The sequence below is a fragment of the Pithys albifrons genome, chromosome 12 (assembly GCF_047495875.1).
Source record: "Pithys albifrons albifrons isolate INPA30051 chromosome 12, PitAlb_v1, whole genome shotgun sequence".
NCBI classification, from domain to species: Eukaryota; Metazoa; Chordata; class Aves; order Passeriformes; family Thamnophilidae; genus Pithys; species Pithys albifrons.
Genome location: NC_092469.1, coordinates 3,889,780 through 3,906,206, shown reverse-complemented (window position 1 = coordinate 3,906,206; position 16,427 = coordinate 3,889,780). Strand labels below are relative to the sequence as shown.

Sequence of the window (16,427 nt, the reverse complement as noted above, 5' to 3'; positions counted from 1 at the left end):
TGTCTGGTTTTCTTGTGAATTACAAAATTTTGGGGTTGATAAGCACATATTGTGGTAGTTTTTATAATCATGCTTGGCAACAACTGGAGGATATTGACTCATTGTCCAGGCTCTGCTGCTGTTTCTTTAGAGCTGCTCTGCTCATGGAGATTGAGCTGTGAAAATTGCCTTAAAAAGAGGGCTGCAAAGTGCTTTGCCTCTACCTGGAACAAAAACCAGCCAGCTGTCTTCTTCAGCATCCATAAAAAAACAATTGAAAAGCTTAATTTTGTCTTCCAGAAGAACACCTTGTGCCCAGTGTTACCTTCTCAGTAACTGGAAATAGGAGTTACAGCACTTGAAAAAAGTTAGCAGGGGTTGCTTTATAGTAATATCTTTGATTTACAACTTCGTGGAGTTCCTTTGGAAAGTCCTTTGACTTCACACTAACTTATTTCTCTGGTTCCTATCCCATTTCACAGAGTGATATCAAATTAATTCCCTTGTGTCTGATATCCAAAATCTTGGTTAATTCATGTTGTCCTTTTGCATATAGGTTGGGATACTAATAATAAATTACAATATACTTTGACATATTGGTTAGAACTTTAACATTAATTATACTGTAATTTACACTGTAAAGGAAATAACAGGGGAGGCTTTGAACAAAATTCCTATTGCATACTGTTCTAGTGTTAATGTTCTGAAAATTTATTTTTAAAGAGGATTGGTTTTCCTGACATCTCACATTTTAATTTTAAATTATATTCTTACCCTATTTTCTAAGGGTAAAATTGCCTTTTTCTTTATGTATCTATTGAGGAATTGTGTAAAAAGCATCTTTCACACTGCTTGGGGTTTGGTTTGCAGCAGGAAGCAGCTGAGTAGGATTTTCAACTCTCTTTTGGGGGAGCCTTGCTCTGTAAGCAACCTCATGCCCTGGTTAGTTATAATGGGCAGCAGACAGGCCTGTTATTTGTATTTTCATCCCAAGGGTGGAATCAATATATCTGTAACTTACACAGAGATATTTCATTTGGAATAACAATCAGAATTTCCAGAAGTACAGAAAAAGGTACTTTTTTTTTGCATGTGGCTATTATGTTGCAAGGCAAATAAACTTTTTACAGCATCAAAAGGCCATCTGCTCCCTGCATTGAATAGAGTTCAGTTGAATAGTAACAGCCAGTACTAATAGAGGTACAAGCTGAACTATTACTAACTTTATTTTTTTGGGCTTTATAGTCTTGTACATCCTTGTGGATCCACGTTTGTTACAAATCTTCCTGTGGTGTGAGCGTGAAGATAAGGCACAGACTAATTTCACTCTAAGTTAATTAGCTGTTGGCTACCACTCATTGTAGGAGTCTTTAGCTGGCTGACAGAAACCACAAGTTTTGACTTGAATTGAGGGGTGGTTTAAATTTAAGACAACCCTCACCCCAACCTTTGCCCAAGGACGAGCAACTGTGATGATGGGAAGGGCCAGGCAGTTCATCGTGAGGCTAAGAGGGAAAATACTTGCAGGAAGACTCTCATAGTGGGTTCAGAGAAATGAAGAGCTGGAAGGGGGATTTGTGTGACTTTGCTAAAGATGTTGTTACTTGGATAGTAATCTCAGCCACAAGTGCAAAGTAAATCTCTTCTGTAAGGAATTCTGCATGGCAGGGGCATCCATGTCAGCATCTGACCACTGCTGCTTGGGGGTGTAAAAGAAGCACAACTACAAATACACATGGAGAGTAACTACCAAGTTTTTATGTAACCTTTATAGGGAAACTCTAGAAATATGTTTATGCTCTTTATACAAAAGCCACTTTTAAAATCTAAAGTATTGTGCAATATAAACTTTTAAGAAAGTTTCTTAGATCTTTGTAAGCAACATTACAGAAACACACAAGAGGTACAGCAACAGTAAACAGCAAAAACGCTTCTACTAAATGGTAGCATCTGATTTTTATTCTTAAATAAGTGTCATCAAGATATTTACACCTATTACATTAAGAAACTAAAAATAAAGGACAACTTTAAAGTTTACACCAAGATGCAAACTTTCCCCTTATTTAAGTTTTGAGTATCAAACAGCATATATCTACTCTGTAGATGGCAATGTTAACTAACACTACAGTGTTAGCAATGTTCAAAAATTTCAGAAAATAGAAGAATCTCAAAGAAATGCTCACCAGTTATTTTTGTTTCCCTCCTGACTATATATGTATAGCTTGCTCATGATTTTTTCCAAGGGCAGAAGGATTTTGGTGGTTTTTTTATTTGATAGGATAGTAAATAAATACTCTGCCACTTTAGCACTAGCACTTTTTTCTTCATATATTAAAGCATCACTGCAATTTATATGCTCTTGATCAATATATGGTAATAATATGTCTGTTTTGAGATTTGTTTCACAGCTATCCATTTTATCAAGACAAGTAAGACACAAGTCTTAAGTAAGTAGGTTAAATAATGTTTGGACTAAAGCCTGTTTTTAACAATTGAATCAGGAGGCATTTAAAATGTAACCTAGGACAGAGAGTAGAGTAAAAGCCTTTTGGAGTTCAGAAGATATTTCACATTTTAAGCCTTCTCATCTCTTCCAGAATTAAATCACCTGTTCAGTAGAACCCACCCAGTACCCTCAGGAACAAGTGTCTGCATAAACCCCACTCTGCTGTGTCACCACCTGTGGCACAAGGCTGGTTTCTCTGAATAACACTGTTCTCTCACACTTGTGGTTTGTTAAGATAATTCTTTAAAGTAGTGTTAAGTGATTTATTATTGACTCTAAACTTTAGGAGCAAAATCATCCTTTAATGTGTCCCTTATTGTCTTGCATGCAGCATCAAGTTTGTAATAAATAACTCCCATCTAGCATAGTTATAATAAAATCCTTTTGGATCCAAAGGAATCCAGTCCTCCTGTAAACAACTCAATCTATTGCATACCTCCCAAACCACTTCATGCTAACCTTCATATACTTCAGTTTTACAGTTCTTGCCAGTCTCTGACCTTTTAAGTGTCTCAATGTACAGCAAATGAAGTCAACGGTATTTGTCAGTTTATACACACATACTTAAAGATAAAACTGATCAGTATTTTTATATACATTCTTAACAAAAGTGTCACGTTAACAGATCCTTCCGAAAGATTCAGTACAATGAACTTTCTGAATTCAGAAGTGTGAAGGGAGAAAGCTTCTTCTTCGTCTGAGAACTTCCAGCCACAGCTGAGGGAAGGCAGAGGGTGCTTGCAGCTTTCTGTCTGTTTTTAGTTCCCCAGCTTAGAAAAGGGAGTTTCAGTGGGGCTTTCTTGGTCTGATTAATTTTATCCTCGTCCATGGCTAAACAGATTAAAGAGTATGTCTTCTGCATTCCCACCGAGTATGTTGCACTCTTGCTGTGCTGTAGGAAGAGAGGAGCATTGTAAGAGTCAGTCACCCAAAATGGGTCATGATTTCACAGTAACAAAAGGTTCCTGTGCAAATATTGCAGGGCAGACTGCAGCAGGCTGACTGTGCTAATGGCATTGCTAACTGAGCCCTTGGCAGTGCTGGGATCCTGGGATTTTACGCATACACACTCAAGGGTATACCCTGCAAAGCATGAAGGAACTTGAGAGTCTTTTCATGGGTTGTGAAGCATTTCCTTTCTTCCAGCATACCTGTAACATGTACAGTAGCCCCTCTGCAAGGCTTAAGCATGTAGTTCTTGCACAGATCTGAAGGGGAGTCTTTCTGCTGTCTCTGGACAGGTTCTGTGTTGATCACAACTATGACAACAAGAGCTGCTGTAGGACATTCTTGTGCAATACCTGAAAGGCACAGTGTGTGCCTTGCACAGGCTCTGTGTCTAATCTTAGCTGGGCCCTGCAGCAATTTCATTACATTCTGGCCTTTTGTTTCCAGTTGCAGCTTGGAGTGGCAGGTGTGTAATTCCTTATTTTCAAAGAGGAAAAGCAAATTCTTAAACAAAATAAAAAAACCTAAGAGCAGTAAGGGCACCTTGATAGCTTCTAAGGCAACACTACTTGAGTGCCTCAGCTTGCCAGGGAATGTCAGAAGCATGAAGCAGTGGATTTAGCTGAACTACAGGTTCTTTCACACATCAACTAAGTTATTTAGAGCTTAACATTTTTTAATCTTGTGATCACTTTCCCTTGGTCTAAAGCTTCTACAGCAGCTTAGTAACTGACTAGACAATTAAAGTCCACCAAAATAAGAAATACATACATTAATCTATAACAAAAGTCACAGATCATTTATGTTAACAGTGCACAGAAAATAAGCATGTGGTCTTGGATGTTCTATTTCAGTTCATAATTGCTTCATTGTGGCTTTTCAAATGCTGAACAGGGTAATACTTTCTTCCCTTGGGAAAAGTTAGAGAAAATAAACTATGCCTTGAAATGTATAATGAAATTAATCTAAGTAGCTCCAGTACAAAAAACCCACCACCCAGACTACTTTAGCTTGCCAGGTCACAATGATTTAAACAGATTGTTTAGAACTGAACACATGCCTCAAGGGTTTATATATTCACTGGCAGAGTGGGATATCTGACTACATGAAAGTAAACATTAATCAGGAACTGTAAAGTAAAAAACTCTCACACATCCAGTGTGCCAAACATATTTGCCTCATGACATACCAAGGATGCTGCTGTATCCTGGCAACTGATAACCTCCATCTCCACGGGCTGCTCTCCCACACTTCTCAATTTTTCCAGCACCTCATTCACTCCAAGCCACTTGCAATCCACACCACCAACTGAAACAATGTAGTCACCTTCTTTTAGGCCCATTGACTGTCAAAAAATTGTGCGTGGGTTATTACATTGGATTTTAAGATGCGTAAAACATTTTTCTCATCATGGAGGATCTTCCCCAAAGCCATTTCCCTCCTAGATGCTGCAAACCCACTGTCTAGCCAGACATGTGCAACTTTTTCAAGTACAAAAACTACCTATTGAGTTACCACTGATAAATGTGATTCTGGTATATGGAAATGTTGGCTCTTTTTACATCCTTTTGGCTTTTCTCCTTAAGTAAATGAAACCTGGTTTTTGCTACCTCATCATCCCCCATGAGGTACTTTCTGCTGTATTTACTTCTTTGTTATTCTTATTTGTACTTCTGTGGTTGCTTCTGCCTTTTCTATAGCTACACAGTGCTCATTTCTGCATGCAGCTTTATGCCTTGGATTTTCCCCCTGAAAGAACAACAGTTGACAAGCCAAAAAAATGCTTTTTCCCCTCTTTCCTTGGGCACACACTTCCTTGCCTTCCCTTCCTGATCCTCATCCCTATTCTTGTTGCTACTTTTTAAACCATTTATCCCTTCTAACTTCCTGAATTAAACAGGGAGTAACATTTGCTTTTCTTACTGGTGACTTTATAACTTTTAAGGGTGAACAGAATAAGAAATCAACTCTAGTTTCATGTGGTGTCAGGGATACAGATGCTCTAACTTAATCTGCAGTGTATATAGCACTAAAAATGTGTTCAGATTCTATGAACTGACTATACCAACATAGAGAACTCAGTAAACACTCCATACACCAGTATGAACAAGCTACAGTTACATTTAAAGTATGGCTATACCAGAGACTGCAAAGAAATTGTTGATATTGCACCAATGTACTTACTGCTGCAGAACAAACTGGATCAAGACAATAAATCTGTGCTGGTGAACCTCCTTTCAGGTGGAATCCGAGCCCTCCTGCTTCCTGGGGGATGCGGATGGTCCGTGGAGCTGTCCATCTCTGCTTGGCTGAGAACACTGTCAGTGGGCCCTGCAGGGAACATGGCACAGGCACAACACGGTTTGCTGGCACTCCTAATTAAGCATTTCTCCTGTTTTAATGCTTTAAAGCTTGTCCTGTGTAGATTTTACTCAGGGTAGCTTCCAGCTGTTCCTCATGAAGTACTAAGTCCTCCTTTATGACTGTTCAGGTGATACTTCAAACAGAGTAGGATAAACACAACTGCCAAGTTGTTCCAGGATCTCTGTTAAGGTGTGCAGCATCTTTTGGCTGCAGCAGGTTCTAAGATCCTGTACTACTGCATTTTGGAGGGGATTCATACTCTGATCCTACCATAACTCCCAGTTCCTTTTGCTCACCAACACACACGAAGCCACCTGAAACTCTGATAAATACAAGTCCCACATTCTGTATTCTCATCTCCAAGCACTACAACCTTTGTGTCCAATTATTTATTAAGGCTTCATGAGATTTTTATGAAGTTATCAAGACTGAGCACTGTGCAAGCCATATACAAATTACACTTTTATTCTTTGCTAGTCTCAAGCTGACTTATCCCTCTAAAGCTAGGAATGATCTCCAATAACTTCAGAAAAAACCTGGTTACTGCAGGATGACTTTTTCAGGCTAAAATGCTTGTGTCCCTTTCCTCATGTTAGAGTGAATCTATGCTTGGTATCAAAATGATTGATCAGCATGTTACATACCAGCTTATGGAAGAAGTCTTTAACTTTCACCTTGGAAAACTGAGGAGCAATTGTTTCTATTTTATGCTCTGTTTTAGCTAAAACAAAAAGAAAAGAAAATGAATTTTCGCTCAACAATTAGTTAAAAGACATAAAAGTTATTCTTCTTGCATTCCACCCTAGATAGAAATGTCTCCTAAATTCTTGCCAGGCTGCAGGAAAATGAGTTTTTGTGGAAATTTGTAAGACAAATATCTGAATCACCTTAAAAATATCTTCAGAGCTCATAATATCAACACAGAAAAATTTAAAAAAATCCACCCAAACTATGCTATTCCCCTCTTTAATTCACTTTTCTTTGAGAAGTATTTAAAGGCAGCACTCCTACTTTCCTACTGCTTCCAAAAAGGAAGAAGGTGTATGAGCTGGACTAAGGTAGAAAACACCAACTGCAGTCAAATTGAGTTAACAACCTAAACTAGAACAAGACCTGTGCTTCAGAAAACAGCTACTAGTTTTCCCCCATATGATTTTAACTTTTAAAGCTCCCCCATTTTTTCTAGTTCTCAGGTCACCAAAAAAAGCTGAATTCAAACTAACCACCACTGTTACCTGCCCCAGAAAACAGTGTTGTCTGAGACAAACACTGCAAAGCAACTGCAACAAAATGCATCTGTGACTGAGGAAACATGTAAAGGATCTGAACTCTACAAAGGTACAGTATATACTTATATGTTATTTATGGATGCATGTTATATCCATATATACACATTGAAGGCATGTCCCATGAAAGCATATCCACGTGTCTCAGATATCCTTTATTTCTGGCTGTGTACACTTACGAAGGACATCTGGAGCCTGGATTAGACTTAAAAAGTCATCTTCTGTCTCTTGCTGGGCATATTTGAGAAGTGACCGCTTATGGGCAGCTGTCAGAACCTCCTGGAGAACATCGATGTTCCGAAGCTTTTTGCAGAGCCCGCAGACCCTCAGAGCCTCCTCGTGGTAAACGATGGCTTTGCGTAAATGTGCCTTCCCTGGAACGTTGGAAACCATTGGCTGTCACCCTCAGACAACAAGTGCAGGGCAATGTTTGAAGGGTGGGGGGTCACTGTGTGAAACTGGCAGTTACCTAATTGTTTCCTCCGAAGTTTGTCCCTTAGAACAGCAAGAGCCATCAGTCCTTCGGGCATGTGGTCATAGAGCCGGGACAAGGCTTTCTCCTGCTGGTCCTCGTCATCCCCGGGCTGCACTGCAACAGAGGGGACAGAACATCAACTACTGCACATCTCTTGGGCCCCTGTTCCTTCAGCTGTACTGTTGTGGAGTTACTGCTACATTCTCTCCAAATGCAATAAAATACTTGTGTACATATTGAGAGGAATTTTAGGAACTTTATCAGTTTCATCATGTGCAATATGTAAATAGAATCATAGAATTGATTGGGTTGGAAAAGACCTCCAAGATCATCCAGTCCAATCCTTGGTCCATCTCCAGTCCCTTTACCAGATCATGGCACTCAGTGACACATCCAATCTCAGTTTAAAAACATCCAGGGATGGGGAATCCACCCCCTCTCTGGGCAGCCCATTCCAATGCCTGAGCACTCTCGATGCAAAAAATTTTTTTATGATCAACTTCAATTTCCCCTGGCAGAGCTTGAGCCCATCATGCCCCCTTGTCCTATTGCTGAGTGCCTGGGAGAAGAGACCAACCCCCACCTGGCCAGAACTTCCCTTCAGGCAGTTCCAGACAGTGCTGAGGTCACCTCTGAGCCTCCTCTTCTCCAGGCTGAACACCCCCAGCTCCCTCAGCCTCTCCCCACAGCACTTGTGCTCCAGTCCCTTCTCCAGCCTCGTTGCTCTTCTCTGGCCCCGCTCCAGCCCCTCAATCTCTTTCCTGACCTGAGGGGCCCAGAACTGAACACAACACTCAAGGTGTGGCCTCACCAATGCAGAGTCCAGGGGAAGGATCACTGCCCTGGGCCTGCTGGCCACGCTAGTTTTGGTACATATAGTCCTTATATGCCAGAATGTGGATAAAAAATGAACTATTTAGTAGCATATAATGGTTGTAATTTTTCTTTTGTTTCTGCAAAAGTTGGTTTATTGAAGTTTCTCCTTGTTCTGTAAAAGACAAATGCACGGCCTCATATTTGAGTGGGAAAATTTAACATATGTACACAATTTAACATATGTTGAAACACCAAAGTTGCTGGCTCCTTGTCTTATTCACAAAACCAAACTAAATCTGTTGGGGTGAGTATTATGGCTACTTATATGAACATATAAATAAAATATGATTCTTACATTCATGGTCACACAGAATGGTGGCAATGAAGTAATGTGCCAGAGCCTTGTAATGGTCTGACTTTATTTGTGCCAGCTTAGACCAGGAGTAGGGAATGTTCTCTTTCACTGGTTCCTGATTCATTGCAGTGTTAACCAGCGTGTAAACCTCTCCCACCTGAAATAAAGCACAGGATGAAGTATGAGAATTTAACATTAGCTTTAGGTGCACAAGTAAGAGGTATCATATTCAGCCTTAAGATAATTTCATGTACAATCACATCATGAGGGGAAAAATTGGGTTGGAAAGGATTAGAAATAAATTTTGAAAAAATACGAAATTTCATCTCTGATTTTTCCCTTACAAGAAGGTAAATGTCTTTTGTACACAAACAGATGGACTGAGTTAGTAAACTTATATGGGTTCAGAGTTAAATAAAACCACCATATAATAAACAGGTTTTAATTTATAAATATATCTGATTGAGTTAATTCAGTTGAGGAAAAGGATGAAGCATATTACTTATACAGTAGGTTTGTGCTTCACTTTAAAACTGTAGAGTCATACCCAGCCTTAAGTTTGTGTGGTCCAGTTAAAACTGGGATACTATACTTTATACAGAGGAAATAAAGTAGTTTTTCAAGCAGTGAATAGATCAAACTACTTCAACTGACAGAATCAAAACACCTTTTCCCTGCAGCTGATGAATCCTACAGGTTAGTCAGGGTGGCTTTCCAGGGTTGGTATGAAAGGCTTTGCCCATTTATCTGGTATGGAACCAGTTATGTATCTGCTGCTCTGAAATGACTTAGAAAGCACAGGAATATCTTGGTGGCATACACATTTTTGGCATGAACCTCAGCCAAGTATGAACAGCTGCATTCTTGGGACACGACCTGCCTCCCCATTTTCTGGCAGTCCCAAGACAGCTCTGCGGGTACCAATCTGACTCTGTTCATCCTGGTCCTTCCCTCAGTTACAATTTAGTTATTCTTTTGGACTTGAGCTTTTTAGGTTTGCACACCCTCCAGCTGCAGGGAAACAAGACAGGCTGTGTTCGATATTTAACAGGGGACCACATGGACAATGCTGGTGGATGAAATTGGTACTGTCTGAAAGGGCAACATCAACAGCTTGTAAAAAAACCTTCAGCAAGTGTACAGCCTGAGTGTTTCAGCACGTTTCTGTTAAACTCTAAAAACTATGAATTAAAAATCAGTAACAGTTCTAAAACAATATTTAGATTGCAGCTCCTCATGTTTTAATCTTCTGAAAGGTTGTGGTTCTCACCGTGGCTTTGCAAGCTGTCCCTTGTTACTTTTGTTTTTCAATAATGATTGTTAACATTTAAATTTAATAAATTGTGTTAATATTACTAGAAGCTGTATCTAGTAACACAGCACTGTAAACAGTTATTTTTAGGACTAAAGCTCCATATTTTACCTTGGCAACTTCCTGTGTCATTTTTACTAGAGTGAAAAACTCGTTGCGTATTCCAGAAAGACCAATCTGCTCAAAAACACACTCTCGAGCCTGTGCAAGCATCATTTTCACCAGCACATTCAGCATAGCTGGGCTCATGTCATAACTTGGTGTGTGAGTAAAAGTCTCCTTTAAGTAGCTTAAGACTCCTGAAAGTACAAAATGGTTTTATTAGCATTACAAAGAGAGAACAAGGGAACTTAATTCTAGCATGTACCATAATAATTAGGATTGAAAGCGTATTTTCTAGTACTGCATTACAGCAGTCTGAAGGGATTCTTGGTATAGATGAAATTAAACTGACCCACAGGTTCTGCTTTGCATTTCCATCAATTATCTCCAGGCACAGTTCTCACAATTCAGAGAAGCAACAGAAACTGGAAGTTTTGGGGCACTGCCCTCAGATTTGCTTGAAACAATTCTTGTGATGGACTGTAAAACTGTGCTGAAGTGAATGGGACTTGTATATGGGAGTGGCAGGCTAGGGCTTGTACAGGGGACAGGAAAGAATTCTGCATAGCTGTTATAAAGAGGTGACAGCAGAACCTCTGGCTGGAAGGAAAAAACACAAATAAAAAAAGTATATATACAAATATAAAAATCTCCTTTTCAGAGGCTGCTAAGTGCATTGTGTGTCCAACTGAAAGCTCCAGTCCATGCCTGCAAGTAAACTAGAACTTTTATTTATTTATATTCAGTAGACTGAAAATAAGATTCTTCTCTAGACATTTGGTTCCACCAAAAGATTAGTAATATCTATCATTTATCAAATTAAAAACAAACACTAACTGTAGTGCAAATATTGAGTAACAGTTTCACAGATGGAAGCATAACCTTCAGTGTGCATGTCATCCAACTGGTTTTGTGAGTTCTATTGCCTTGCTAATTGCTGATAATTCTGCAAAAGTCTAACAATAAGACCTCTGCCTTTTAAGTGTCCCAGTTTCTGTAACTTTACTTCTTGCCACTACACTCAGTTCTGGCTGTGTTGTGTTGTATTTTCCTACTAACAGTTTTTGTGATTTTTAATTTTCCATGTTACAGTTTAGCTTAATTTTTAATAAGCCCTTACACAAATTTGAATTATGGCCATCTCTGCCTTTTTACACTGAAAAAACTAAGCCCAAACTTGCCAGGTGCATGCCAAGTACTGATGGAGTGCCCTACTGAAAGGAACTGAAAATACCAGGGGGGGAAAATATACAAGCTTTTTGTTCTCAACATCCTTCTGCTTATGCAGAGAGCTTTGCTGAGGACAAACTCTGTGCAATGTGTTCCACTGGGACACAGTTAATCCATGCCCTGAATTGTGTCTCTGCCAACAGCCCCAAGTGTCACAGAGCCATGCACAGGTACAGTGAACATGTTGCTCTGGGGCCCTGCAAAGGTGCTGGGGGAGCAAACAAGGCCTTTCCAGTTTGAAATTCGTTCTGTTCTGCAAACATCTTGAAGTGAAAAGCAGTGGGGTGGGGCTTAATATTTGCAGAATGGAAGGAACAGCAGTAAAATTGAGAAAATTCTCAGTTACTGAAATTTCTTTTAGATGAAATACAAAGGTTGAAAAAGAATTTATTTAAAATATGCATGAAGAAATACTGCACATTTTTTTGATAACGGTGTATTCAAAAGAGGGGGTTCATGATAACTCAATTCTGTGGTGCACAGTTGGTAGGTGATAAAGCCACCCATAGCCACACTGTTAGTGCAGAAATAAATCCTACAGTACTTACATAGGACACATCTAACCATTATGTGTAGCACAAATGATACTTAAAAAATAAATTAGAAAATCTATCAAAAAACCTGCAACAACCAAAAGTTTGTATAACATGCTAGTTCAAGGGATATGATTCCCTTTTTTAGAATTTCTATTTTTCTTTGTTTGGGACACAGATTGATTACTTTGATCCTGTTTGCCTTTAGAATCTATGGAAAACAGGTAGCCAACTTTCAGAGAACTGCAACTTCCACCAGAGAACACAGCAAGATTGGTTTTTAAGACCCCCATATGGAAAACTAGGTTTTAAGGATTTTTATGAAACCTTTAAACTGTCTCTTGTACAGATTCAACACCAACGTGCTGGTGAAACAAGGAAGAGTGAAGCAGTTAATGCCAGTGCTGTAGCTGGACCTTTGAACTGCAGTTCACTAATCACTAACCAGCATTCACCATTTTATCTACATGTTCAGGCTGCAACTACAGGTTGTGAGTTAAAGCTTGACCTGAGCTCCTCACTAGGCTTCTTGAATTTCTCTATTCCTCCTTTTTTGAGTAATGAAGCCAGTAGGAAATGCAGCAATCTGCAGGACATCAGAATGAGATCAGGAACACTGGCATAAAGACCTTCCCAGTATTTCAAAGTGTGTACCTGCAGCTTTCTGAAAAGCATCAACGGCATTTTCAAGTCCAGCCTGTGTCTGACGATTGCATCTCGTTCCAATCTGGGTGTAGAGAGCTCCAATGTTGAATAAAATACTGGCTTTTTCAAGCAACAGATTTTGCTGACACACTGGGACACCCGTGAAGGAATCATACCTTGGGAGACAAATATTAGAAGTGTTAAGATTAGCAGAGTCCATTGAAACAACAGATATTTTCACTCTGTTTTTCTGAGCAAGCAGTGGAATTCTTAGGAACTGTTCTGCTACAGTGAAAACGAACAGAAACACCATTGTGTACTGTGAGAACAATCCACATGCTGCAAGCCAGAGAAGAGCTGTGTTTGAGACTGTCTTCAGCAGGTTTACCTCCATAAGGTTGTTTTATAGGCACTTCTAAGTTAGATGTCACATCACAGAGGCCCAGAGTACATGGAGGAAGCACCCACATGTGCTGCTTTGTTCTCCTACTCAGATGTTGCCAAAGATCAACTATTGGCAGGGGCAGATTCTCCACTGCTTGTGTTTAAGGTTTCTATTTGCAGTTATGACTAGAAATCTAACAGTTCCTCTTGCCTACATGGTAGTCATCTTTTTTTCCATCATAAACATTTTGATTTCAGAGTAAAATTTTGCTCACAGATGTAGTAAATAATTCCCTGTAACAAATTAAGTTACTCCTCTCTCTCTTCTGGCCCAAATGGTCATCTTAACAAATGGAAGGAGGAGAATTAAGGTCTGACTCATTCCTCATCTTTCTGTGTGAGAAAGTTCAGGAAATATCTGTAGCTGTCCAAAGTTATTATTTTCTGTCTTTTTCCCTTGTGATAACTGGTAGCCCAAATCATAATCTAGTCAATGGTTTCACTCTAAGCATGAAAGGGATGTTTTATATTCAGGTTTACTCTTAATTCTTAAAAAAACCAAACCTGACAACACACAGATCAGGGAGTCGGGGGAGAGACACACTGATGTGCTTCAAATTAAACAAAAGACAGTTAATGATTAACAGTGTCATGAGAAAAAAAAATAAAAAAGGACTAAAGAGAAACATGAAGTCCACACTTACCATGTAAATAAAACTCCCATGTGCCTGGTGGGTGGGAAGAATCTGTTTTCTACATAACCAAGTTGCAGGAAATAACTTATCAACATCTCAATGCCAGCTTCGTCTCGGCTGGGAGTGCGACAGGCCTGGGAACACAAGGGATTAAAATTCAGGATGTGCTGTTGAGCCACAGGAGGAACACTGAAACACCAAGGAGAAAGCGCAGCTTCCTCTGGACTTCTGCACATCATAGACTTGATTGGGTTGGAAAAGACCTCCGAGATCATCAAGTCCAACCCTTGGTCCAACTCCAGTCCCTTTACCAGATCATGGCACTCAGTGCCACGGCTAATCTGCATTTAAAAACCTCCAGGGATGGGGAATCCATGCCCTCTCTGGGCAGCCCATTCCAATGCCTGAGCACTCTCTCTGCAAAGAAGTTTTTTCTGCTCTCCAACTTCAATTTCCCCTGGCAGAGCTTGAGCCCATCGTGCCCCCTTGTCCTATTGCTGAGTGCCTGGGAGAAGAGACCAACCCCCACTTGGCCAGAACTTCCCTTCAGAAATGTGTGGAATCTGAGAACAATAAGCTTAGGGCCATATGGATGCATTCCAAATATGAGGTTTTCGGCTGCAGAGAAGTAGCACATAACCTTTAAGAAAGCAAACAGGATCTGTTTGGCAAGTGTCAGAGTTAATTAAATAAAGATTGTGGGTATTTTATGAAAGCTACAGAGAGCACCTATGTTTTTAGCATAATACAGGAAACAATCAATAGTTAGAACTACCCACCATTCTACTACAATATTTTGCCAGATTAATTCACTTCAACACTCTTCCTGCTAAATTTAAAATACTTTAAAGTAACAAAAAGTAGGTAAGACAAATCTTCTATTTACAAGATTTAACAAGTTTCGTCAGTAGCTCAATCACTCTGCATAGCTTCATTATTTTCTGCACTTTTTCTTTACTCAGGCTGTAAAGCTCTTGGCCAATGGAGATTTGTGCCCCATGTCTCAGAAATGAAGTCAGTAAGAATATGATAATCTCTAAGTAACAGTGGCATATTCTGTTTTCATACAAATGTTATTATTTGCCACTGTAGATTAAAAGACTTCACAGTGTGCCATACGTGAACTTACCTGTCTCAGATCCATGAGATCTGCTATTTCATCTTCATACTCAGAGCTGTCTTCACTATAATGTTCCAGAATAAAGTCCTAAAAAAAAAAAAAGTAAAAAATTGGAATATCTAAAATTAACTTGAGCTATTTTTTCTGAAGTTGCAACCAGTACAAAATTGATTCAATTGTGAACAGAGCCTGCTCCCTTCCAGTTCACAGTACAGTAACACAGAGCAACAAGACTCCAAGAAGGCAATAGAATTAATGATTTGATTAGATATCTGAGACAAGAAATTTCACTCTGATGTAAAGAAACAGCTGTTACATCAACTCCAGTAGGTTTTAAACCACCACCACTTTGAAAGGGGCAAACAAAACCTGTTACCTAAAATGACAAGGGAATCAAATAACCATAAAAATTTGTTAACAGAAAGAGACTGTCAAATTCTTGTCAGCTATTTTAGGGCAATTCCATTTAAAGTAACAAAGCTGCAATGGCATGAAGTGGGACCAGAATCTGACCAGATTTTAACCCTCAGAAGTCAAAACAGAGACAAATGTTACAGTGACATCAGATGGTTTACTGGGAGATAAAATCTACATTGCACCATACACAGCAGAGCAGAAAATACAGAACTTGGCTCAAAGAGCCAGCAAAGTATGTCAGCAACAAACAGCAGTGTTAATGCTGCAGCTCTGCTTCCAGCTCAGCCAGCCTGGCTAGTGCAAGTTGGTGTATCACTGCATTATGCTGAGTAAAACCTTTGTTACTACTGCCTTTTGCACTTCAATCAGTAATCAATGCTCTTATTAACACCAAAAACTATAGAAGAAATTTTTATTCTCTTTGGTTTAACTCTACTGTCTCCAAAATAGAATTTCTTATAACATTTTCTGGCTCCTTGTCCTAGTCACAAAGGAGCAATGACTCACATAATTGGTAGTTAATTTTTAACATGTTGTGATCTTGGTTTTAGGGCAAAACAAAAAATAATTTGTACATAAATTAATTCTGGTTCTTTAAAGAAATCTGAAATGGAAGTTATTTCTGTTAGCTATTCATTCTGAAAAGTGTATGTGGAATTTACCTTGAGGGGGAGTGTAAAGTCCACTTCTTTGGTTTCCTTCAAGCCAAGAGGTACCAAGGGAATACTGAAAGTCTCTCTGTGGAAAAAAAAAAGCAAAAACATTCAGAAATATTTGTTGTCTGTTTAAATTAATTTTGTTTTATTTGATGACAGAAGTTTGTACAGTGATGTGTGTTCAGTGAAAAGTACATACTTTATAACAGTTCCTTCCTGCCCAAGAAGATCTGTGACTTCTCCAGAAGAGAGTGAACAAAGCTACTTACCTGCACTTTTTTTTTTTCATTTAAGCCTATTTTTCCTTCAAGGAATGAAAAGGAGACTCTAAAAATCTGGCTTGCTGCAATTTAGCTCCACTGCTGGGAGATCTATCACAGCAAGAGCTCTGGTGATTATCAGTAGATATAATCAGTATTTTACATGCTGCCAATGGTTTCCTATGTCGAAGTGATGCCTGTGCCTAATGCAGGGAAAAACAGGGCCAAAGTATAGCAGCTTTTGCACTGAAAGGTCTGGGAATAAGAAATCTGAGAGCTCCTTAGTTGCCAGACAATGCCAAGTGTTAACCTCTAGAATATCAAAGGGCAATAAGGATGAGAAC

At 39.3% G+C, this 16,427-nt stretch overlaps 1 protein-coding gene across 1 annotated transcript in view; it reads right to left on the bottom strand.

The window, feature by feature from the left end:
* Positions 1–1,823: 1,823 nt before the first annotated feature.
* RHPN2 (rhophilin Rho GTPase binding protein 2) overlaps positions 1,824–16,427 on the bottom strand; it is a 29,736-nt gene continuing 15,132 nt past the window's right edge. The window contains exons 4-15 of the mRNA XM_071567730.1: positions 15,830–15,905; positions 14,760–14,837; positions 13,640–13,764; positions 12,561–12,727; positions 10,153–10,340; positions 8,730–8,886; positions 7,553–7,672; positions 7,263–7,457; positions 6,442–6,518; positions 5,618–5,764; positions 4,623–4,778; positions 1,824–3,377 (exon numbers count right to left, since the gene is read on the bottom strand). Coding sequence (XP_071423831.1) covers positions 3,126–3,377; positions 4,623–4,778; positions 5,618–5,764; positions 6,442–6,518; positions 7,263–7,457; positions 7,553–7,672; positions 8,730–8,886; positions 10,153–10,340; positions 12,561–12,727; positions 13,640–13,764; positions 14,760–14,837; positions 15,830–15,905 — 1,738 coding nt within the window. The 3' untranslated portion in view covers positions 1,824–3,125. The remainder of the gene's footprint in view (positions 3,378–4,622; positions 4,779–5,617; positions 5,765–6,441; positions 6,519–7,262; positions 7,458–7,552; positions 7,673–8,729; positions 8,887–10,152; positions 10,341–12,560; positions 12,728–13,639; positions 13,765–14,759; positions 14,838–15,829; positions 15,906–16,427) is intronic.